Source organism: Pteronotus mesoamericanus, unplaced genomic scaffold (assembly GCF_021234165.1).
Source record: "Pteronotus mesoamericanus isolate MK-2021 breed Mesoamerican mustached bat unplaced genomic scaffold, CSHL_Meso_final contig_90, whole genome shotgun sequence".
Lineage (NCBI taxonomy): Eukaryota > Metazoa > Chordata > Mammalia > Chiroptera > Mormoopidae > Pteronotus > Pteronotus mesoamericanus.
The window spans coordinates 14852310-14875942 of record NW_026555277.1 but is presented as its reverse complement, the minus strand read 5'-3'; the positions used below and the strand labels follow the sequence as shown (position 1 = coordinate 14875942).

The following is a 23633-nucleotide window of genomic DNA, read 5'->3' as shown; positions in this document are numbered from 1 at the left end:
TTCTTGACACTATACAGAATAATTTCAGCTAAAAGTTCTGTCCTGTTTTCCTTTGTGACAGGAACACCCAGTGGTGCTGACAAAATTTATTGAGGGGGCCCGGGAAGTGGAAATGGACGCTGTTGGCAAAGAGGGAAGAGTGAGTACTCGATCTTCATCTCTCCCGTCCCTGTCTGCCCATCAAATATTTATATTCTTTGCAGTTTTGAAACATAACAGATTAGAGTTTATGATTTCTGCAAAACAGTTTTCTAACAATAATGGACAAGCTGCTCAGTCAAAAAAATTTTTCAAATTCATTGACACTTCAGTTTGTGTGTCTTGAGTATCCTACTTCCTGTGTTTCATACTGTTAGAAATTCTTTTTGATGATATTCAAAATTAATTATCATCCTGTACTCATCATTCTTTTTGAATAGATTTTCTCTCTCATTTTTTGTTTGTGGGTTTCCTTTTATGTTCCAGTGGATATTATGAAAACATCCAATATTTTTCTTTCTGAAGTTCCTGATTGAATCCTTAGTTTTTCTTCTCTCTTGATTCCCCATCTGTCCCCTTTTTATTGGGCTAATAAAGGCAAAACCAAACAGAGTAGGGTGGATAATTTTAACGACATAAAATTGGCTTACCATATCACATCTCGTATTGCCAATGCAATTAGTGTATCCACCTTCGGGGAGAAAAGAAAATGTAAAAATGCTTCCCTTCAGTTTGCTAGTCATGTAATCAGGCATTTATGCTTTATCTTGAAATATAGGAAGTTATGTTTTAGGAAGTCCATGTCATTGAATTTGCTTTAAGGAAACATAAAAGGTTGACCTTCACCTTCTACTTTGCAGATATTTCAAAACACTACTGAACATGTTAAAATATTTTTCTTTTTTTTGTCTTCCAGATTAACAGTTCAAAGCGCTGTGTGTTTTTTGAAAAAAATATATCTATATAGTAATAATGATTTCTTACCACAGAATCATATAATCTTAAATGGAAGCATCCTTAGAAATAATTTATTTCAACCCCACACCTTCCAAAGATGAGCATTTTTTCCCTGGAAGGTGGTCATTTATTTTTTGTTTATTCTTTTGGAGATACAGAGCACAAAAAAGTTATAATAATTTTTATATATTTTTTTGTTTGGGTTTTTCTTTTGACATCTCACATATTCCTTCTTTTGAACTGAGATCTGTTTCCCTAGAATTTTTCTTGCTGACCTTCTGACTCTCAGAATTGTAGAGTATAAGTTTAGTTTTTCTACTTTTTTAATATTTTAAATATTTGAGACTGAGTTATAAAAAAAGAGAAATGTAATCATACCAGTGTGGAAGTGGAAAATGTAAGTCTGGCTTAGAAAACTTGATATATTTTTCAAATTTTGAGCTGGTAAAGTTGGTCTGATTTGGCTCCAAGTTGCAAGATAGGCTCTTGCCCTGAGCTTTTCTCAGACATAGACCACTGCATACAATTCTGGCCTCCCTCTTTTGGGAATGTTCCAGGTTATTCACGTTATTTTTAATGAGTCACACTCAGAAGCAGACATCGTACTTCAGATATATTATGGTACTTTCAGAGCTCAGTTGGACTATTGCCTCCTCATTTCTAGACACTATAAAAAAATTATGTGCTTACTATGGACTGAATATCATGCCAGACACTGTGTATGTGTTTTCTTTTATCCTTACAAACTTGCTATGAGACAGATACTATTGTTATTCCCATCTTATCAGAGACCATGGCTAAGCAGATCAAGTATCTTGACCAGGTCACAGAACTGAAATGACCAAAGGAAGACTGGGATTCAAATGCCACTATGCTTTAAGTCATCTATAAATCTGATAAGCAAATCTTCTCTGTAGTTTAAGCCCTTTACAGTCACCCAATTATTCCCTGCGACTCTAAGTGTTATCATTTCCCAAAGACACATGTTATTAACATTCAGATTATAGTGATTGAAACCATAAACTTTAGAATCAGAGAGATAAAAATTCAAAATCCTTCCTTGGCTACATAGTAGTCATGTGCACTTGAGTTATTGATTCTTTTATTACCTTAGTTTCCTTACCTGTAAGGGGGAACAAGTATATTTTTCTTTTGCTTTCCTCTTCTCTCAAAGTTCAATTTAAAGATCTCTTGATCTTTAAATCTGTAGTGTTCTTTCTGGTTCACCTAAGTTATGACATTTACCTAGCTAGATAGTCACCTCTCCCATCTTCTTTTCCTCTTCAGTGTCTAAAACCTAATCTAGGAGGGAAAGATAAGGAGATCTCCAGTGTCTCTCAGATGCTCCAGCTTCTCTCTTTTCTTAAAAGTCAACATGAGTTGGTTTGCTTGTCCTCTTTTCCTATTATTTATACCCATTCTAATCAATGGAAGAGGGAGGTAAGCTCCCAGGTACCTCCCTCTCTCTCAGGCTTCCCTTGAGGCGATCTGTCACTGCAGAGGGAAGCCTGACAAGTCCACGCGTGCTGCTCTTTCTACTCTTCTCATCAGGGACTTGGCAAAGAAACCAGTCAATGCTTGAGGCAACTGTCAGAATCAAAGGGGTGGGCAAGGCAGCAGCTTCATTGAAGTAGGTGCCTGACAACTCTTTCTACAATCTTCTTTTGGCCAGGTTATCTCCCATGCCATCTCTGAACATGTGGAAGATGCAGGCGTCCACTCGGGAGACGCGACTCTGATGCTGCCCACACAAACTATCAGCCAAGGAGCCATTGAAAAGGTCATTATTTATAAATAAAAGTCAACAGAGAGAAAAACAAAGATAAGAACATTTTTTTAAAGCTAGGTAGCAATGTTGGACATGCCCTAGGTAAAATTTCATTATAACAGGAACTTCTTGCTCTGAGTCGGCTGGGTATTTTTAAAAAGGTGAAAGATTTATTTGCTCTGAAGCAAAACTAGAGTATCGGTTGGGTATTTTAAAGTTACCAATTTCCTTCACTGTCGCCTAGAGTCTGTTTGGTTGTACGTTAGTGCAGTGGTTCTCTAACTTCAGTGTGCTTCATAACCATCTAGGGAACTTGTTCAAGTACAGATCCCTGGACTCTACTCCCCCAGTATCTGATTCTGTAGTTCTGAGCAAAGCCCCCAAATTCACATTTTTAATGTTTCCAAGTGATGTTGTGGCTACTGGTCTGGGGATAACACATTTGGAAAACTATGCTATGGATGATGCTAATGCTTGAGAGCTACTTAGAGGTGAGCAGTATATGAAGCAATGTCCCATGTTTAGAAGTAGGCATGCAGTGGTCATGCAGGAATCTGTCACTGATGCTTTTACAGCCCTTAACCCCACCTCAAACCAGAACTTTCTGATATGTCCCTTTTTACCCCCTTTTAGTCATCCCCAGAATGATGACTCTGCCTCAATTCTCAGTATGCACTGCTAGGTGGATAGAGACTCTCATCTTAACCCTTGTGGGTATTCCTTTAGTCTTCAGGTTTTGTAGGTCAGGTTTGGCTTTTGTAGTGAGCCTGTCCTGCAGCCTGCTATTAGAACATAGGCCGGCCTGTTTGGCTGGCTGCACATCGGGTTGGACGCTGAAGGTCGTACCTTATCCTAGAATGAGAAGGTAGCAGGATGCTTTGTGATACCAGCAACATCAAAGAAGGTGCTTCGGTTGCTCTTATCAGAATAAAGGGCTCCAAGAGCTCTGATTTTCCAAATCTCTCAGAGCTCAATGCACCATGGCCTTTTATAACCAATTAAGTTGGGGAGCCAGTCTGTAAGTGTAATGAATGAGGAGCTCTTGCCCCTGTGCCACCTCTTGGCATGGGCACCTTTTGGCTCTGGCTATAGGATGCAGGAATTCCTATTCATGGCATGTAGACCCTCCCTGCATGGAAACAGTATTTCCTTCTGACCATAATATCTACCCTTGAAGAGACCAGGACAACAGAGAAAAAAAACATATAAGAAATTTCTGGTCTTTTTCCAGTTCCATGTAATTTTGGAAACTTTCAGCAGGTGGGCCATTAGATTGATATAGAGTTTAGTCTTCAATTTCTGGTCCTGAAGCAACTAAACCCAAAGGATTCCATTTAACCTTCAAAGTTAAATCAGAATATATCATCGTAGGTAGGAGCATTTATCTGGCAGATAAGTAATCCTGTAAAATTATGTTTTTGCCCTAGTATCCTGTTGTGAATATTTAGCACATATTATTATTTTGATAATAGAAGCCTAATAGTAGCTGCTATTACTTTATTAGTATTATTGGAAATGTAGCTCTCTGTAAAGATAAATTAAAGAAATATAAACTGAAGGTTCTGTAACTTTTTTTGGCTTATATCTAATGTAAGCTCTTAACACTCTATTATTGTTCTTTTAATCTAGGTGAAGGATGCAACCCGAAAGATTGCAAAGGCTTTTGCCATCTCTGGCCCATTCAATGTCCAGTTTCTTGTCAAAGGAAACGATGTCTTGGTAAGAAATGCCAAGGTGTTTGAGAGAACAACACTGCTGTATTAGGTCATGTTGGCTTGTGTCCCTCTAGTAATATTTACTGTAAATACAAGCATAGATCAATGGAAACCCTGGTGCTGTTAGTAACTGGGTTAGTAATGGGATGTTTTCTAGCATGTAATGCCTGCCTTCTTTGAAAGCACAGGCCCCTGGTGACACTAGTATGTTAGTCACAGCTTTGTAAAGCACTCTGATGCATTGGAAAGAATATCATCTACCATCTACAGTATAGGATAGATGGATACAGTAACTATCATAAAGTAATCTGAACATGTATAATAATAATAAAGTACATACACTGAAGTTTTGCTTTACTATTTTCCCAGAGAAGAAAGCTGTTGCTTATACCATTTACCAAAAAATCAAAAATGTTAAATTAACTAGGTTAGTCCTAATTAACTTAGCCTATTTCATTTAACTAAGCAGTAACCAATATCGATTCAGCATCTGCTATGCAAAGTTATATGGTAGTTACAAAGATTTATAAAATGCAGCCTCAGCTCCCACAGGTCTTCAATTAGTGAGGACCAAGAAGAAGATGGATTTGTACATAACCATAACATAAGTTAGAGTGTAATAGCTGCTAGAAGGAATGTACAAATAAAATGGTATTAGTGTCTAGAGAATATCTGCTAGTATGAGTGTTTGTGTGTGCACATGTGTGCATGTACATATGTACATGAACATATATTTGAGTGTCATTTGTCTGGTTGTCTGGTTTTAAGTGGATTATAAAAGATTTCAAGCAAGATTCTGTATTTTGAGCTAGATCTTCAAGAGTGACTGGAAGGAAGGTAAAGAAGACATTATGCACAAAACACCTATGACAAAATTTAGCAGATTTTAGGAGACAGTGACTAGTTCAGTTTAGCAAGATCATTTTTTCTAGGGAAATAGTGCAAGGTAAACTGAAAAGTAAGATTGGGGCCATGAAGGTGGTACAAGATAACACAGAGGGGCACAGAGACAAGAGGATAGAAGGCCTTTGAGGACTAGACCTTAATCGGATGGCCAGTGAAAGTCCAATGAATGCTTTCGGTAGGACCTGGTATTATTTAAGCTCTCTGCATTAACGTCAACCTGTCAGTAGTACATGGATGGAATTGTGGAAAGGGGAAAGAAAGTCAGATTTCAAAGATACTGACTGAAAGAAAACTAGTTAGCAAAAGTGCAAGCAGTGGGAGCAAAGGGAGAAGCTGGCAGAACAAGAGTTGGTCCCCAGTTAGTAACAGCTGGAACCTAACTGGTGATGAAAATGTTAATATTGTTGTTATTAGCTCTCACCATCCTGTCTCTTCTTTTGAATTTTGTTATCTTCCCAGGTGATTGAGTGTAACCTGAGGGCTTCTCGATCCTTCCCCTTCGTTTCCAAGACTCTTGGGATAGACTTCATTGATGTGGCCACCAAAGTGATGATTGGAGAGCACATCGATGAGAAACCCCTTCCAACATTGGAGCATCCTATCATTCCTGCTGACTATGTTGCAATTAAGGTAACATTTGAAAAAAATCTTAGTCATTTTTGCAAGTTCCAAGGAAAAAAAGCAGTTTTTCATCAAAAGAGTCTTGATTCTTTATGAACCTTCTCTCTAAAGTGCTGGACTAGGAAGTTATGATGTTTTCTTTGAATAATGTAATGCAGGTGCACTATAGCCTGCTTTATGTGAACTACTGTGCATTTCAAAAAATCATTGAGAATTGTTTAACTTCAAAACTGACTAGCTGGGTGAATTATAAACTATGCATATGCAGATGATACGTGATGGTACCAGTTTAGTTGGTAAACTGAAAGCATGGACATACATTGTTAACATAAAGCTTGAATTGAAGACTTCAAGAATGCATGAATCTTGTAAAAGTCTTTTCCCTGTGGTGTTGGTTAAATTCTTGGAGCCTTGGCCACTGTTGCTTAGTTCCTTCTTTCCTTAGTGGCACAATTTTTCCACTTGAAAAGTTGAGATAGCAGTTACTGTTCACAGTGGTTCTGCAAAAGTGATTAAATTGCTGGTACCTTTATGAAGAGTGACCAAGAAAATGTAAGGGTTTGTTCACTAATTTCATATATGTATGTGTGTGTGCGCACGCTCACATATATATGCATATATCTAATAACTTGTAATAAAGCCATTGTACTTCCCTAGCTGCCTCAGTGTGTCCATGCACAGAGTATTTATGACTTGAACTACTTTACTGGACAAGCATGAGGATTAGTGAGATATTATATAAATACATATGGTTGTTATAGATGAAGCATACATGAAATGAATTTATATTCAGTGATATATTTATGTGACACTTGCATATTTTAGATGCCTTTAAAAGATTTCCATTTCTATTTGTGCTGGTGACCTCAACCATAATTGTGTTAGAGTTGAGACTCTGGCTTCTGATGTTTATAGTGGAAGCTTTAAGTTGAAGCTATAAATAAAAATTATTTATTAGTCTTACTTAAGTTAATAATTTAGGATGCCTTGATTTTATAGTGCTCTAAAATAGAATGTCACTTTTTATGTTGGGGGAGGGTGGCATTTTAACCCTGAAGACTATGATAAAACATAAATTGTTAAAGTTTTCAATGGGCCATACACACACACACACACACACACACACACACACACACGGCCCATTTGGTTTTGAGACCAACAAGGTCCTGAAAAATATTTTTCCACTGAATATTCTCTATATATAAATTTCAAATTCATGTTTTGTTATTCATAGACACAGGAATACACACACACACACACACACGCACGCGTGTACACATATTTATGAAACAATTTCCCACTAAAACAATATTGATGGATACATATGCATTTTTCAAAATGCACAGTATCTTCCAGTTTACTTCTTTCCTAGTTATTGTTGTATATGAGTCTACTTTTTTCAAGTTACTCATGAATAGTCAGTTTTAACATAGCCCTAGTGAGGTAGGTGGATACCAACAGATGAAGGAACTGAGAAGGTGGAGAGCAGGAATGTATAGTAACTTGACTAAGGTAACCCAGTTCAATGACTCCACACTCGAATTCTCATGACAACTCAGAGGGGTGCCAGAATCAAAGGAGGCACCGTCTAGACTAGATAAATGGATATATGCAAGAAATAAGAATTCGGCTCTTAGTGAGTTGCACTGAAAAAAATAAATGAAAAAGAAGCACTCCTATCGATGTTCTAGTTCATACTGGAAGTTCTGAGCCAAAGTGTTTCCAAGCAGTATGTTTTTCAAAGCTTTTTTAAGAGGTGTCAACAACAGTTTAATATCTCAGAAGTCTGCTTACAGACAGAAATTTCTGGCAAGGTGGCTTGTTGCAAGTTCAAATGATCAAAACAAGAAGAGGAATGTTTCAAAAGCCAACCAAGAAAAAAAAAATGTGTTTGAACTCTGTTTGGGTAGACCAATGCCCAATAGACTTCGTTTGAAATGACTCCAGTAGGAATCTGTGTAGGCCAGATTAGAAACATTGGCTTTGACTGGTCACAGGGGCCCTATTTACAGAAATAATTTGTGATTATTTAACCCAAATTTTTGGCCAAAAGCTCAGGAAATTCTTGGACCAGAGTTTTGAAGCTATTTTTCAAGTCAGACACTTGGACCAAAGAGATTTTTTACATGTCTACCAGAGCCTAAATGAATCGTGTGAAAGATGATTCACTAAACCTATTTTTCTCTCTTAGTCCTTTTATGCCTTTCTCACATATTTTTCCACCCCGTTTTTTTCCGACAGGCTCCCATGTTTTCCTGGCCCCGGCTGAGGGATGCTGACCCTATTCTGCGATGTGAGATGGCTTCCACTGGAGAGGTAACTAGTTAATGATCCATGAACACTCTTATTAAATTTACTTTGAAATGTGTGGTTTTATGGCCTGACTATAGTAATGTAAGTTTGCAAGTAGTGAGGGGGACACAAACTTCTGCTATCAGAGTAATTCTGAAGGGGCTTCACAATTTTGAGCTAAAGAAAAATCTTTTACTTTTGGGCACCAGGGTCTAAATTCTCACTTATAGTTGAACATGTGAATATAATGCATATGTCCCTAATTCATTTCCACATTACCCATTGAGAATATCTTTCAAATATCTTTTGGATCTTTCTTTTTATTTTAAGGTTCTCAAGGTCTCTCTGCAATAACATTCCCCTCTCCCCAGTTAGATCAGTGGATTTTTACTGGCAATATGTAAAATGAATGCACAGCATTAGAAAGATCATGGACCTAAATTTTGTGCAACATGCAAATATATGCAACATTTCAGACCCACTTTCAAAGCAACTTTGTCACCTCTCGGGGATTATTTTAAAACTATAATGGGACTGGCCACTGGATGTCCCTCTTCACTTGTGCTGGGACTCTGGCAGCTGAAGGTTTCTTCAAGAATGGGAAATATATTTCTTGTAGAGAGCTGTCAGATTCTAGAAAGTTCCCTACATGTCAGTGTCAGGACATTTTATGAATCACCTAGCCCTTGACAGACTTACCCGGCACAACCTTCAATTCTCATCCGTGCACGTCTGAGTGTCAGCCTCAGACTGTGAGGCATCATTGTTTCCTCTTGGTATTAAGGAAAACCGGAAAGGGGAACATGGTTAATTGCAACAAATATGGGATGTTGTGTATGGTTGCCTGGTTATGAGCAAGGTCTGTGGTGAGAAGCCAAGTGAGACAGGAAGGCGGGCAGTGAGGAATAAATTGCTCTCTTGTTTGTATTTGGACCAGTGATTGCATTCTCTTAGCTTGTTTGCTGCTGCTTTTAATTTAATAGGTGAGAAAGCCTTTAAGTTTCCTTTCAAGTGAGAGACCTCCATTAAATTTCTGGGATGTTTGAAGGAGGCTCTCTTTGGGTCTGTCTTGATCCCATGGCCACTGAGTAGCAGGGTTGTTTTCAGCTGGTCCAGGGTTCAGGTCAGGGAGAGATCTGTTTTCCTTCATGCTATTTGCTCTCCTGCGGCAGATTGATTTTCAGTTCCTAAGTCCATTCTGCCTCCAGACATACATTATTGGAGTTGTTGAAATATGGGCATATGAAAAAATTAGAAATTTGCCTCCCTTTTTTTGTATCTATCTCAGAAATATAAAAAGAGATAATTCTTCTTTTATTATTAGAGTCATATTTCTAAGTGTCACTTAAGAGTGTTGTTATAAGGACTATTGTATAACTGAAATCAGAATCATATTTCTAGCTCAGTGAAATGTCAATTATGCTTCAAAAAGACATTTTTAGTGTTCAAATGGTTTGTTGTGGGATTGAAAGAACTTTAGTTCCTGATCTAGGTAAGGGGTGTTTTATTTTCCTAGTGGCGAGTTGGGGATGTTAGTCCTAATCTTCCCTTGAATACCTGACTACTTTCTATGCTTTTCTGTAGAAAGCTGCTGAAACCTCCTATGTGTTTTTGCATCTGCAGTTATTATGGGATGGCCCAGGTTCTTTCATTAGAATTTGGGTCCCATTAAGTTAGTTGGCCATAACTTGACCAAAGTAAATGTTTACTGTGGAGTATGTAGGGTGGGGCAAAAGTAGGTTTACAGTTGTTTATATGGAAAATAATATAACAATTAATAAATAATAATAAAAGAATAAACTGCATTTTATGTCCTCTCAACTGTCAACCTACTTTTGCCTCACCCTGTATACTGGTGGTCAACCGAAGGTCAAAGTGACGAGAACTTTCCTTTCATAGTAAGGGAGTCATTTGCTTAAAGAATAAATTTACTATAATGATAGTTCTGTACCTGTGCCAAATGACGATGTGCGTGGCAGAACCTACTCCCATCATACTCTCATGGACCACTTGTTCTACAGTTATGCTGGCCATGTGACTTGTAGTTTACACTGTAGCACAATTACCCTACATGAAGCCTCTATATAGCGTAACATTATATATTAGTATAAAACTATTTTTCACTTACGGCTGTGGGATTCAGAGGTAGTAGCATGGTATTTAGGTTCATTTTATGAAAATTATTTAAAAAAAACAAACTCCTTTGAGGTTTTCATGGACTTATTGAATTGCTCAGAGGGCTTTCTCCCAAGCTGCATTACATGATTCCTAATCAATTGATCGGCAGTTAGCATTTGTGCTACTGACCTGTGAATTCATGCACTGTTGCAGAGCATACATAACATACTCTGTTATTTAAACATTGTCATATTAACATTTGGTAACTCACCACATTATGGACCAGAAGCTGTGATTTGTATCCAAATAACTCACAGTAGAATCCAGTTATGTTGTTCCACGGAGTGTTGTTGGATAGAGAAAGAATTGCTTATTCATTCATTACGCTTAATTAAAAACATAAGATACATCTGCCCTGGCCAGTCTTTTCATCCCTGGATTCAGATTGCACGGCAACTCAATAAAATCTACAAAGGAGTCTGAGTAAAGTGCTTTCCATTTGTAGTTGTTTTTTTGGTAAGGGAGGTTGACTATTATTTGTTTTCTTTTCTTTTCTTTTTTTATTTATTCTAAACAGGTGGCCTGCTTTGGTGAAGGTATCCATACAGCTTTCCTGAAGGCAATGCTTTCCACAGGATTTAAGATACCCCAGAAAGGCATCCTGATTGGAATCCAGGTACGTGGTGTGTGGTTGTGTGCACGCCTGTGGTCACTTGCTGCAGGTGGCTGGGGGAAGAGACCTTAATTACCGTAGAGAGGAGGGAGATTTGTTTTAAGTTACTCTAAAGAAAACAGCAACTTATACAAAGAATGGCCATTTGTTCTCTATGTGTTCCCTGATTTTTGCCTCTTTTTATTGCAGTAGCCAACATAAATAAGTGAATAACTAAAAAAGACAGAAAGAAAAAGTCTCTAGTCAAAGGATATTTGTTCTGAAAGGAATTTAGGGTACCTTTTAGAGGAAGCTTTTTTATTCTTTGGTTACATCTTTTCCATATGTTTTGCTCTTAGTTCTTGCTCCTTAGCCCTGAACACAGGCTTTCTGTAAGGCTGGGTCTCGCCTCTTCTTTCTCTCTCTGTCTATGGCTGTGTCTTTCTCTATCTCTTTACTTTCCCCTTTTCCAGCTCATCGACATCTGCAGTGTCCATTCTCCTGCCTATAACAGTCACCTTTAGATCTTAATCCTCAGTAAGCTCGTATTTCCGACAATACGAGCTCACACCTGCTGGACACCTCTACCTGAGGTCTCAAACACAGCGCATCTCCCAAACTGAAGTCATCGTGCCCTCATCCTAACCCTTGTTCCTTCCTTTCTTACGTTCATTCATTCACATTTCAATTTTTACTAAATGTCAAAGGTTATAAGTTGAAGAAGACATGGGCATTGTTTGAAAAATTTTCTCAGCCTGATTCTTAAAGGGCAGTGACTTAAAGGCCTTAAGAAAATCAGCATATCCCACAGTACACTGTGGAGGTTCTTGAGATTTTATTATTTGGTAAGCACAGTGCAGTAAGTATAAGTAAATATCTTCATATAATGAAAAGGATATTATTGGTTTATAATTCCAAGTCAAATACAAATCTTAATGCAAAGTGGTAGCCAGGAATTTACTATACTTTTGAAATAATTTTGCAAGAATGTAAAAACTGCTCTGTTTATATATTTCCTAAAAAATGCTGGATGTTTCCAAAGGGTCGTTCACATTCTTTTGACATTAGTAATTCTTGGATCTTTGAAAACAATAGATCATCTTATATATCACCCCTGCCGTACTTTTAATAAGCTCAGACCCTGCGTGGTTACATAAAAATTATTAAAATATAATTAGAATAGTACCAGGTATTCTCAAGCCAGTAGGTGATTATTATATAGGCCATCCCATTAGGGTGTCTTAATATCCGCAAATTAGACCCTGGAGACTGGATGGGTAGTGCTTTGGCGAACTTTCTGCAAAGAGTAACTTGGGATTTTGCTTTATAAAGGTGCCAAAAGGGTGATGGTGAACAGTTAGAGCAGAGACTAACAAGATGACTTGCAATTGCAAAGCTTAATGGCAGTTTAGAGACACATCACACCATGTGAGAGACTCATTACATTATAAATGGGTATTAAGTATTATTAAGTTGCAAGTACGAGAGTATTTGCCCAACTTCCAGTTATGGCTTAAAGTTTAATGTGAGACCTGGGGGCATTCAGAGGAGACCATGCCCTTAATCCCCATCTTCACAACTAATCATATAGTGCTAACATTTTAAAATACCAGTTTAAAAAGGCAGTGATGTATAAAATTGGGGCTTGTTTGGTTTCAGTGCTGCAGGGAAATGTAAGGCAAAAATTAATTTGATTCCTATGAAGTACCTGTGAATAGAATTTTTGCTTTGCAGGAAAAATGGGGAGGGGGTGGAGAAAAAAGCAGTCTTCTTAAGCAAGGGGTTCTATCTATAGAGTTTCTGCATATTCGTGTACTCTTTTTAAAAGAAATAGCAGCTACATGAGTTATTGCAAAGAACTTTCTCCTTGTGCATGAGTGCATAATGTTAGGGATTTAAATATATATATATGTATATATATATATATATATATATATGTATTTTAATTATAAAGACAAAAGAAGATATTCAAAGAAAAGTGTAATAAAATTATGTTTGAAAAACTATTTGCAGCTTTGATACATTTGATCAGCATGACTCTGAATCTTCAGAGATACAGGAATCATTTTTTGACCTACTTTATATGGGAGGCAAGAAAAAGCTGCCAGCATCAACAGTTAATGTATAGTCTCGCCATTACTATATGAAGGACTTGCATTGATAGTGATTTTAAAAATATGTAGTCATAAATTTAACTGAACAATATGACAGAATATTTAACTAGAGAGTTACTAGCTATAAAAGTTGCCAGCATCTTCTTAGTCAGAATGGGACCAAATCTAATTGCACTTTTTACCCAAATTTCATAACAAGTGTGAACAAAGTAATTAGGGTTCCATATCTCAGGATACCTTGTACTTTTCAAAAATGATTTTATTTAACATGATTTGTTAGGTCAGAAGAATTTATATAAACTCATTTGAATATATAAAGTCAGAACTAAAAATCCCCTAAAATAGCACTGTTAATAGATAAATGGGGGTTAGGGCCAGTAAATACAAGGGAAGAGATTTAGTTGAGTTACGTAATGAAGTTCTAAGAAAGCGAGTCCACAATGCATTTTGATTTATTAAGATAATCATTGACTTAACACACACGTGGACTTCACTCACAGGAGGGCATTGGTAGCCTACCCTGCTGCAGTTAATTTGCCTTATTATTCATTGATGTATAAATGTTGAGGATGGTCAATATCTATCCCATTTATTTGAGGTAAAGGTCTTCTTTTCCCTTCACCTTCCCACCTGTCTGCTATGAGTAGAAGGATTTAATTGAAGATACCTTAATTCATTATCAATATTTTACAATAGGTTGTAAGAGAAAAATTGGGTGAGGAACGAACTACGAGGAAGAGGTAAAAGTGACTCAGAGCCAGGAAACATTTTTCTTATTGTTGATGGTTTAAAGATATTCTAAATAGCAATTATTACTAGTGAATATCAGCCACTTCAAAACATTTAGTAAATCGTTTGTGTGTGAGGGGGGAGCCGTGTGTGCACTCACTTTTATCACAGTCTTCTTAACTTTTTATTTCTCTTCTCCTCATGCTAATCCTTTATACACAGAGACCCTCTGTGTCTGCTCTTCCAAGTTTAAATCCTATGAGTCAAATTACCTAGGACATTTGTAATATTTATAAGATCAACCTAGTGTAACTAGGACTTTGAGGGAAAAAAATCAGGATTTAGATTTTGTCAAAGGATCTTTGTCGACTTAACTATTACACGTATGATGTCTCTACCGTGAAGCTTTCCACAGGAATGGATCCTAATGTAAGAAAAGCATAATGCAGGTTTATAGAAGAACAAAATCACCTTTGACCCTCTTGCAAGTTTCCAGCTTCCTACATCCCATCAGGTCTTCCTTCCTTCCTTCCTTCCTTCCTTCCTTCCTTCCTTCCTTCCTTCCTTCCTTCCTTCCTTCCTTCTTTCCTTCCTCTCTCTCTTTCTTGCTATGAGTAGGCAATCTACCTCATTTTGAAGTTTTCTGGAACACCCTTTAACAATAAATGATTCATTCTAGAGCAGATCGAGAGCACTCGCTGTTTGTGCCCTCCTGATTGGGCTATTCAGTGATGCTGGTGGAGAGGCGAGCACAATCCTGACATCTGTGTTTCCGCAATGCTCAGAAACACAAAGCAAGCGTTTTATTTGAAAAAGACAACACCAAGGGACTTGAATAACCTTTTATCTTCCATACAGAATTATTAGGAACAACCATAGAGTTGTCAATCCAGATGTCCCTGTATTAACTTGACTTTCCTGTTCTTCAGCCAGAAACTGGAGTAATGTGAACATGATCATTTGAGGAAAGAAAGAAAGAAATAGATAGATATTTTATTTTTAAAAGACTTCTTTCTTATAAACATTTTCCAGGAAATAAATTGGCTTGTACTTTTCACCTCTGGTTACAAATGGCCTCTTACCCAGGTATTTTCAATCAGCTATTAAATCTGGGGCTGCTCAGATGCAAGCTGACAGCTGTAATTTCTTTTTGTAGAGAGGCTGTTTTATGTGTCACAAGTGTTCAATACATGTTTGATAGAAGTTTGTAATGTGGCTAAGAAAGCCTACACCCCAGACCAGAAGCCAGAGTGGTTCCCTGGCTAGGAACTGCCAATACTGTCATGTAGGATATTTATCTTTTCCACTTGGGGGGCAGCACTAACACAGCTCCATAATGAGGTGCTGACTGGTGTCTGCAGGTCTTAGAGGACTTGCTGACTTATTTTACTTTAAAATGGTGAGGGGAAAAAATGACATTCTACTACTCCTCCCTCCACATTTTTCATTGTGTCTTTGCCAAGGTTTAGTGCATCTTTACCTCAAATTATAAAATGAGGGAGAGAGGGTCCTTCTCTCCTTCTATCCCCTACTATTCCTAGACTTACCTGTGAGTCCGAATCGCTGGGAGGGTTTGCTAACGCACAGATGACTGGATTCCACGCTCAGAGTTCCTGACTGTAGAACTGGGGTAGGGCCCAAATTTTCCTCTTTGAAGCAAAATTCCGGGTGATGCCGATTTCCTAAGGGACCACATTTTGAGAATCACTGCACTTGAGAAATGGTATTTTAGAAAACTGTTTCAATGTTATGTTATCACATGGCCATATATTGTCAATGACTTCTTGGAAAAGGAAAATTTGAGACTGAGAATAGTTTGTTTAGTTTATGATTAGTCTCTTAATCCGTCAGTAAGTATTTGTTGGATATCTTTATGTTGAGCCTTCTAATGTACTTTGGTGTGGACTTAAGTCTGTTCTCTGTTTAACAGAAAGTCACCATGTAATGTCCAAAATCCAGAAGTTCATTTAGAATATTTCATCCATATTTGCTGTAGTTCAAGGAACTTATAACATGAAGAAAACCTAAAATGCCATCTGGTTCAGTCCCTTGCTTTCCAAGCAGAGTCATACTTGAACAAACGACTGTCCTAGTTTTCTGCCTGGTCTGTTCTTTGTTTTTGTTGTTGCTCCGTTATGGTTATCCCAATTTTTCCTTTGTTGCTCTCCCTTCCCCTTCGCACCCCCCTCCACTCCCACAGTCCATCCCCAACCTGTTGTCCATGCCCATGGGTCCTTTATACGTGTTCCTTGACTAGATCCTTCCCCTTCTTTCCCTTCTTTTCCCTTCCCTCCTTCTCCCTGGTCACTGTCAGTTTATTCTTTATTTCCCTCCCTCTGGTTCTATTTTCCCCATTTATTTTGTTCATTAGGTTCCACTTATAGGTGAGATCATATGGCATTTGTCTTTTTCCACCTGGCTTATTTCACCTAAGAGACTGCCACATAGCTCATTAAATTGCCCTAACATTGCCGAGCTACTCTCTGATTTTATATTTATTTATTTTGTTTTTTGTGTCTAGTCATAAGCTTCTTACAGCTAAGCCCATTTCCTCCTTTTTGGTCCTAGGTAGAAATGAAAAGCTACTTTTCTGGGCATGGTTACAACTTGTGTTCCAGAAGACTGTCATGAATAACCCCTGAGCCTGCCTTAACTGAGATTTATCCAGTTGCATTTATCTTTTCTATTTGCCAATAGTTTCCTCTCATGAAACTGCTGTTTTGGGATTGAGAGGGCCAGAAACTGAAAGAGTTCTATATTTGAACATAAGCTTTGGGGTCTTTTCCTAGGATTTAGGTCTGTCCTCAGAAAGCCTGTGCAAGTAAATACTGGGAGGTTTAATGGGCTGGACATTATCAAAATTGTGCAACGATCTTGATATGTTTTGTTTTCACAATTTGTAGTTTCTCTGAATTCTGAAATAAGATCATGTCCATGATTTTTTTTTCAACCATTACTAATATAGTTCCTAAATTGATTACAAAACATTTGCTAAAGTAGCCAAATTATGTCATCTGGGTATAAACTTTTTACAAGGGAAACCAGCCAAAATGCTCTAATTTAAAGCAGAAGGGATTTTTTAAAACTTTGTGTGATTTTACATACTCTGTTTAGCTCAGTTACTCATATACTCATGTTAATGAGCTAAGGTCATGGGCTGACTTTAGGGTAGGCCCCTTAGTTTTGTCTTTCACTCTGTTCTCTTACAAATCCTGGCTTTTGGCCACAGGAAGGAGGTATGTTCAGAACTGGGGAACCCTGATGACAATGGGCAGGAATCCAGGGAGGGTGGGGTCTGAAACCTAGATGGGTCCAGCTGGGGCTCTAGAAGGTCACAGCAATGGACTCTAAGAAAATACCTGAACAGGGTGAGGCAATGTTAGGGAAGCCTGTCCAAAAGTAAAATATATGTGAGGAGGAAGTTGGTTTGTGCTGTAAGTGTGACAGCCGGGAAGGAACCCAGGCGGGGAAACTAAGGCACAGTGACTGGAATCTAGTCTCTGGGAGGAAAAAATAAAAACAATTATTTGAATAATAATAACATTTAATGAAAAGTCGCTCTTCTAAACTTAAATAGTTCTTATTTTAAATTTATTGAGTTGTGAGGGTTAAAAAAATACTTTTTTTCCTTCTCATCTAAGGTTTTCTAGCTAGGCTAATAATTGAATTAGAGAAAGAGTAATGGGAGAAAATGCGCATTTATTACAGGTGTACATGCCGGGGGTGTCATGAGACCTGAAACACTGGGCAGCCCAAGTTTATATGCCAATGTGGAGAGAGGAAGAGCCTAACATACAGGGCAAGCAAGTTCTTGCTAGGCCACTCAGAAACAATGTAACAACGGGAGGGAGGTGGAGCAGAGGTGGGAGTCTTTGGTTTCTTCTTAACTGGCTTAAAATCAGTATCCTAAAAGGCACAGTTTGGTGAAGGGCACGCTTTGGTCCCCTTCCGAGCACTCAGAAGGACCCCACAACATGGATGCGGTTACTGTTCATGTTAGTAGGTTGGGAAACAGCCTGGAGAGATTAAGCTTGTTGCTCAAGGTCACACAGTTTGTCAGGGAGCCCAAGAAGTAGGTACACTATTATTCTCATTGCCGTTTTAAAAATGAAGAAATGGAAGCTCAAAGACATTAACTTTTCTAAGCAACTATGAATGGTAAAGCCAGGATTTGAAAAGCAGCTTGTGACTCCAGAACCTATTCTTTCACTCTTTGCCTTATGCGGCTCAGGGTGGCTATGAGTGTGGCCCAACACAAAATTGTAAATTTACTTAAAACATTATGAGACATTTTTGTGATTACATGTCGCAATGTATTTAACGTGTGGCCCATGACAATGCTTCTTCTTCCAGTGTGGCCCAGAGATGCCAAAGGTTTGGACACATCTGGTAAATTCAAAAGTGAGCTCCAGATGATTGACTTACTGCTGGGGGCTGCATGGGAGCCACTAGGACAGGGCCTAGCTGTTGAAGGGCGGGACAAAATTTGAATTCAGCAATTAGCCAGAGGTTGAACAGGCAAAACATCCAGCAAGGTGGACTTGGCATTGAGCTCCAAACCCAGGGGTCTTTAAACACTCCCTGACTGGGAAAAGGACCCAGGAAGAACTGGAGTCTGTCTGCATCTACAAACAGAGACTAAGTTGATTAAACAGGGGTGAAGGAATTTGAGGGCAAGGTAAAAAGTAAGAGAGCAGAGATTAAGACAGCATGGGTGGAATTTTATCTCTGTTGGAAAAATAAGCAAGAACTCATACTCATTATAGGAGGATAAAGGATAAAGCTTGTCTCCTTTAGATATAAAACACCTGGCAACATAGGGCATTGACTTTCTAATGGCATGAGAGAATACCATACTGCATATGACTAACTAAAGACCACACATGGCTAAAAAGTGAATTTTATTAAATTCCTCTAATTTCAGCAATCGTTCCGTCCGCAATTCCTTGGTGTGGCTGAACAATTACACAATGAAGGTTTCAAGGTAAGTGATATTATTTTTTTTCTACAAGTTGTTTTCTGTTAGCATTGGACTTTATCCACAAGAGAATATTGAAAAATCATAGGGAATTAAAGAGCTCAAAATATATCCTAACTTGGTAGTTTCAAATCTTCAATGGAATAAAATAATTAGAATGACTAATTTAAAGTTTTAGTACAGTTATCGCAAACTTACATATTAGCTTACACAGAATTGCGACCAAGTTCCAATGCATTTCCATATATTTTCCCTTTTCCTTTTTTTGTGTCAATATGTAGTCATAATTTTCAGCTGCTACAGTTACAGTAACTTCTAGTAACTATTCATAGTAACTATTCTAGTAACTAGTAACTTCTTTGCTATGAATACATTCACACAAAGCCTGGCTCAGTAAAATGAAGTAATTACCAAGGCTCAGGGGCAGTATGGGGGGAAGCAGACAGTGGTGGTGGGCTTTGCTGACCTAACAATAATGAATATCAGCCATAAGTAATTTTTTATTTTTCTCCTTCACAAAATCAGTTGCAGTTGAGGCTATGACATTTTTGATCACTGCAAATACTTTAAAAATATTTAAAGTGCCAATTAATTATACCGGACACTGAGTCCAAATTTCTATTTATAGCATCATATTGCTTCTCATATTCACCAGTTTCTTCTTCTTCTTCCTGTTTTAAATGACACGTGTGTCCCAGTAGGCTTCTTTCCTTCATGAAAACCTTCTCTGTGATATAGTGACTGATTTTTCCCATTTTACATGCAGCTCTTTGCCACGGAAGCCACGTCAGACTGGCTCAATGCCAACAATGTCCCTGCCACCCCAGTGGCATGGCCGTCTCAGGAAGGACAGAACCCCAGCCTCTCTTCCATCAGAAAGTAAGAATGGGGCAGAGTTGTCTGAGATAACAAGACAAATAGAGGATTAACTTTGGAACCAGTGTGATAGGAATGCTTCGCCTTACCTTCTTGCAAGTCTTTTAAAAGTCTTCTCAGTCAACCAATTTAAAATAAGTAAATTTGTGGACGATAGTAAAGTTTCATTCTCATGAACTTTGCCATTACTATGAACATGCAATGCCATGTGTGCACATGGACATATGTAGCATCTTTCAAAATAGTTCCTAGTAAGGGTGCTTTCCTTGGCAGACACCAAGATCTCAGTGATGAGAATCATGGGCATGAAGACTGTAACACAGAACTTTGTATTTGACATCAAAGTAATATATATGTGTGTACACCAAGCATAAGTTTGGCCAGCTGTCTTTCACTGAGGAAGTGCATCAATGAATCTGTCAATTTATCAAGCACTTGCTACATGCAGGAGACTATGATGAGAGCTAAGATGACATTGTCCATTGGATTACCTAATGTGCCATTCTTTGATCAGGTTGGTTATTATACCTTAGGCCAGGTCAACATTCGATTTGTAAGACACAGTATTTCAGCATGTTCTGGGAGACTTTGGGAACACCATTATATAAACATGGAACTATGTGGTATAGGTAGATGATTCTCAGTTGCTCCAGGATATTACAGCTCATTGAATGGCTAAGTAATACCAAGTTATATGTAATATACTATTTGTTAGAGCTCCTAAGAAGGTAACCAATAAATTATGATCAAATTAATAAAAGAAGGGCAAATTTTTCAGACCTTTGTAGACTTCCCATGATGTTATAAGCCCTTGGTTAGAGCTTTGTAAAATAATAATTAGCATTACTTCATGCTTTTGACATTTAAATGTCTCCTGTGTATGTAGCAGTCCAGCAACAGAACGTGAAATGGCTTAACTCAAAATCAGGTGACCGCATTTTCATACCATCATTTGAGATGCACTGGGAAGCAGGCAGTGAAGTAAAGTTAATCTGGGAGTGGGAATATGGGCTGGACAGGACTTAGTGGTGGAGGAATCACCTCCTTGTAAAATAAATAAGTATCTATAAAATTACCCATTGTTATTATTGGTAGCATTTTCAAGGGAAAACAAACCTTTCCATTCCATTAGGTAGACTTTCACCAGAATTCTTGTGAGATGCAATTAAAAAATTTAACCCCCAAATAGTGTAATTTGAACATTAACTTAGTGGTGAACAAATGACAGTTAGCTAAGCCATAGACTCAAATGGCTAAGAGTAATTTACATTACTATTTAAAAAACTAATTATAAAATGTACCCGGTCACCTGCAAGCTTTTGTTTGTTTTGTTTATTCTTCCAGACTGATTAGAGACGGCAGCATTGACCTGGTGATTAACCTCCCCAACAACAACACTAAGTACGTCCATGATAACTATGTGATTCGGCGGACAGCTGTTGACAGTGGGATTCCTCTCCTCACTAATTTCCAGGTATGCTCTTTTTCTCAAATACAGGCTGCATGGAGATATTTATTTCTGTGCCTCCTTTAAGAGTGTTCATTGACCTATGCACACTTCTCCCCCCTCCTTTTTTTGCAACATGCAGAATGGAGAAGGATTTATAAATAGAATCTAAAATAATGATGCTATTATGGTAGGTCACAGCCTCACTGAGACAGTTGGTGATCAAGCAATTGAGATAATCAAAAGGCACAGCTCACCATGGCTCTCTCATTCCCCATACAATTATCCTTAAAAAAAAAATAGCGGTATGGCATGGAATAAAGACACAAACTTTTATTCCATTGTTTCTAAGTGAAAGCCACCACCTAAAGGCAACAGGTTAATGATAATTGAAGATTCATGTATAGCACAAGCACTTTCTGAAGTCACAGAAAATGATCACATGAGGCACGTTCAGCTCCACTTGGCCATGACTCACCAAGTTCTTTATCACGGGGGAACAATTGTTCTTCAAGACTCACTAACTTTCTGCCTATCATGTATTTTCTCTGAGGCAGTTTTAATCCTGATTCAGGGGATGGGGAGTGAGTGGGGGGCAGGATAAACGTACTCATGGTGAGGTCTGAGAAATAGCAGAAAGTCCTCGTGAAATCAAAGGTTTTGTTTCTTTTATGTCATATACCTTTGAAAACTGGGAGGAGAAACTGTGACTCTTCACTCCTGCTTCAGAAAACATTCACTTTTGTATCACCTGGGTTGCTAAGAGTCCTACTCTTACATTTTCAGGTGACCAAACTGTTTGCCGAAGCGATATGGAAATCACGCACTGTGGACTCCAAGAGTCTTTTCCACTACAGGCAGTCCAGTGCCAGGAAAGCAGCGTAAAGCCAAGGACGCCAGCTCCATGCTTATACCAGCTGCAGCCACATGCCGTCCCGAGGGACTGATTCCCACCTTCCTTTCACAGAGATGAAGATTGATACAAACTTTATTTCAGTGTATTCAGTTATGCCTTAACGTTTTTCTCTTTCACCATTAAATTGTTGTCAGTCACTTTTCAAAAACCTTGCATAGAGAGTCCTTCCTAAGTAACTCATGAGAATGCACCTCCTTGCTAGTGCCTTCTTTTTGGTGGGCTAAGCTTCCCTACACGCTTACTTGCAGCTGACATTTTATGGTGCTGATTCATGATAATCAAGGTTGAAAAAGTTGCTGCCCTATCTTCTGAACTCTTTCTCTATATACTTCACAGACACTATTGTTATTGTTTTTAAATAGCATCTGCCACACTCAGGACACTTTAACAAGGTGGAATACTCTCAAGATTTGCTAAAATGAAGTATGGACTTAATTTATGAAGCACTTCATCATGATGTTTGTTTACTGCTCCTTTGTAATAATCATTCTGTCTGGCTCGTCCAGGGATATCATCGTTCCTCCCCACAGTACTGAATTTGGGAAGTGTGACAGAGGTCTTCAAAAATAGTGGATTTCTTTACAGGACACTAGTTTGCAGTTTTGTGTTTTGAAGTATGTCAGCAGATGGTAGATACCGCTGAGGTGGTTTTATTCCTGTTGGTCTTTGGATTTTTAACCTGAGCCAACTGAAATCTTCAGATTTATGCCATCTCCTCGCCTTCCCCCACTTCTTGCCAATTTTGGATACACTTGGGAGTTGCTACATTCACCCCGTCCTGATTATGGATTCTGATGATCTACTGAGGCCCACGCTGCACTGTGAGTTCCATACATTTTAAGCACAAGGTCCCCATTCCTTCTGCATTCACGAAAAGTCTTTCCTTCAAGGCAGCCTTTTATCTTTACACTTTTTGTGTTATTACAAGTGCTCTAATTGTGAACTTTTAAATAAAATACTGTTAAGAGTCAATGTAGTTGTATTCTTGCATTCATTTTTTTGTTTTATGTTGATATAAAAATTAGTCCACCTCTCTGATGAAATAGGGGTTGGAGCCAGAATATCACTTTTTTCCCCTATATAAAGATGTATAAGGTATGAGCAAATTAATATAAAAATAATTAAGCCTAGGCTGTTGCACCTTTTTCCTTGTTCCCCTCTTGTTTATAAGTCCATTAAACATTTTATTATGTGGTTATGTGGTTATATGCCACCTTTGATGCAGATCCTTTCAAATAATTAGCCACAACCACATGCTGACTGAAGGTTGCCACACATATATAATAAACAATTAAACACATATCTAATATCGTGTGGAGAAGAGTACTGGGACCCAATCAGAGGACGCTCCCTACTGCCTGGGGAAGACAGTGCCGATTGTCACAGCGATACCCTATCCTAGAAGTACCACCTAAAATGTGACTTTGTGGAGGAACTAAGCTAATGATGACATCATAGTTTATATCCCTACCCTCTCAGTCCACAATCAAGGTTTTACCACCTGGTATAGACCTGTATGAAGGCTTTTTAAATTCAATTTCTCCTTCTCTCTTCTCTCCCCTCTG

At 38.2% G+C, this 23633-nt stretch overlaps 1 protein-coding gene across 1 annotated transcript in view; it reads left to right on the top strand.

The window, feature by feature from the left end:
* The window catches only part of CPS1 (carbamoyl-phosphate synthase 1), a 113211-nt gene extending 90171 nt beyond the window's left edge, over positions 1–23040 (top strand). Inside the window, exons 29-38 of the mRNA XM_054585692.1 lie at positions 62–139; positions 2609–2716; positions 4334–4423; positions 5785–5955; positions 8188–8262; positions 10934–11032; positions 18776–18835; positions 19596–19708; positions 21050–21179; positions 21939–23040. Coding sequence (XP_054441667.1) covers positions 62–139; positions 2609–2716; positions 4334–4423; positions 5785–5955; positions 8188–8262; positions 10934–11032; positions 18776–18835; positions 19596–19708; positions 21050–21179; positions 21939–22037 — 1023 coding nt within the window. The 3' untranslated portion in view covers positions 22038–23040. The remainder of the gene's footprint in view (positions 1–61; positions 140–2608; positions 2717–4333; positions 4424–5784; positions 5956–8187; positions 8263–10933; positions 11033–18775; positions 18836–19595; positions 19709–21049; positions 21180–21938) is intronic.
* Positions 23041–23633: the final 593 nt, after the last annotated feature.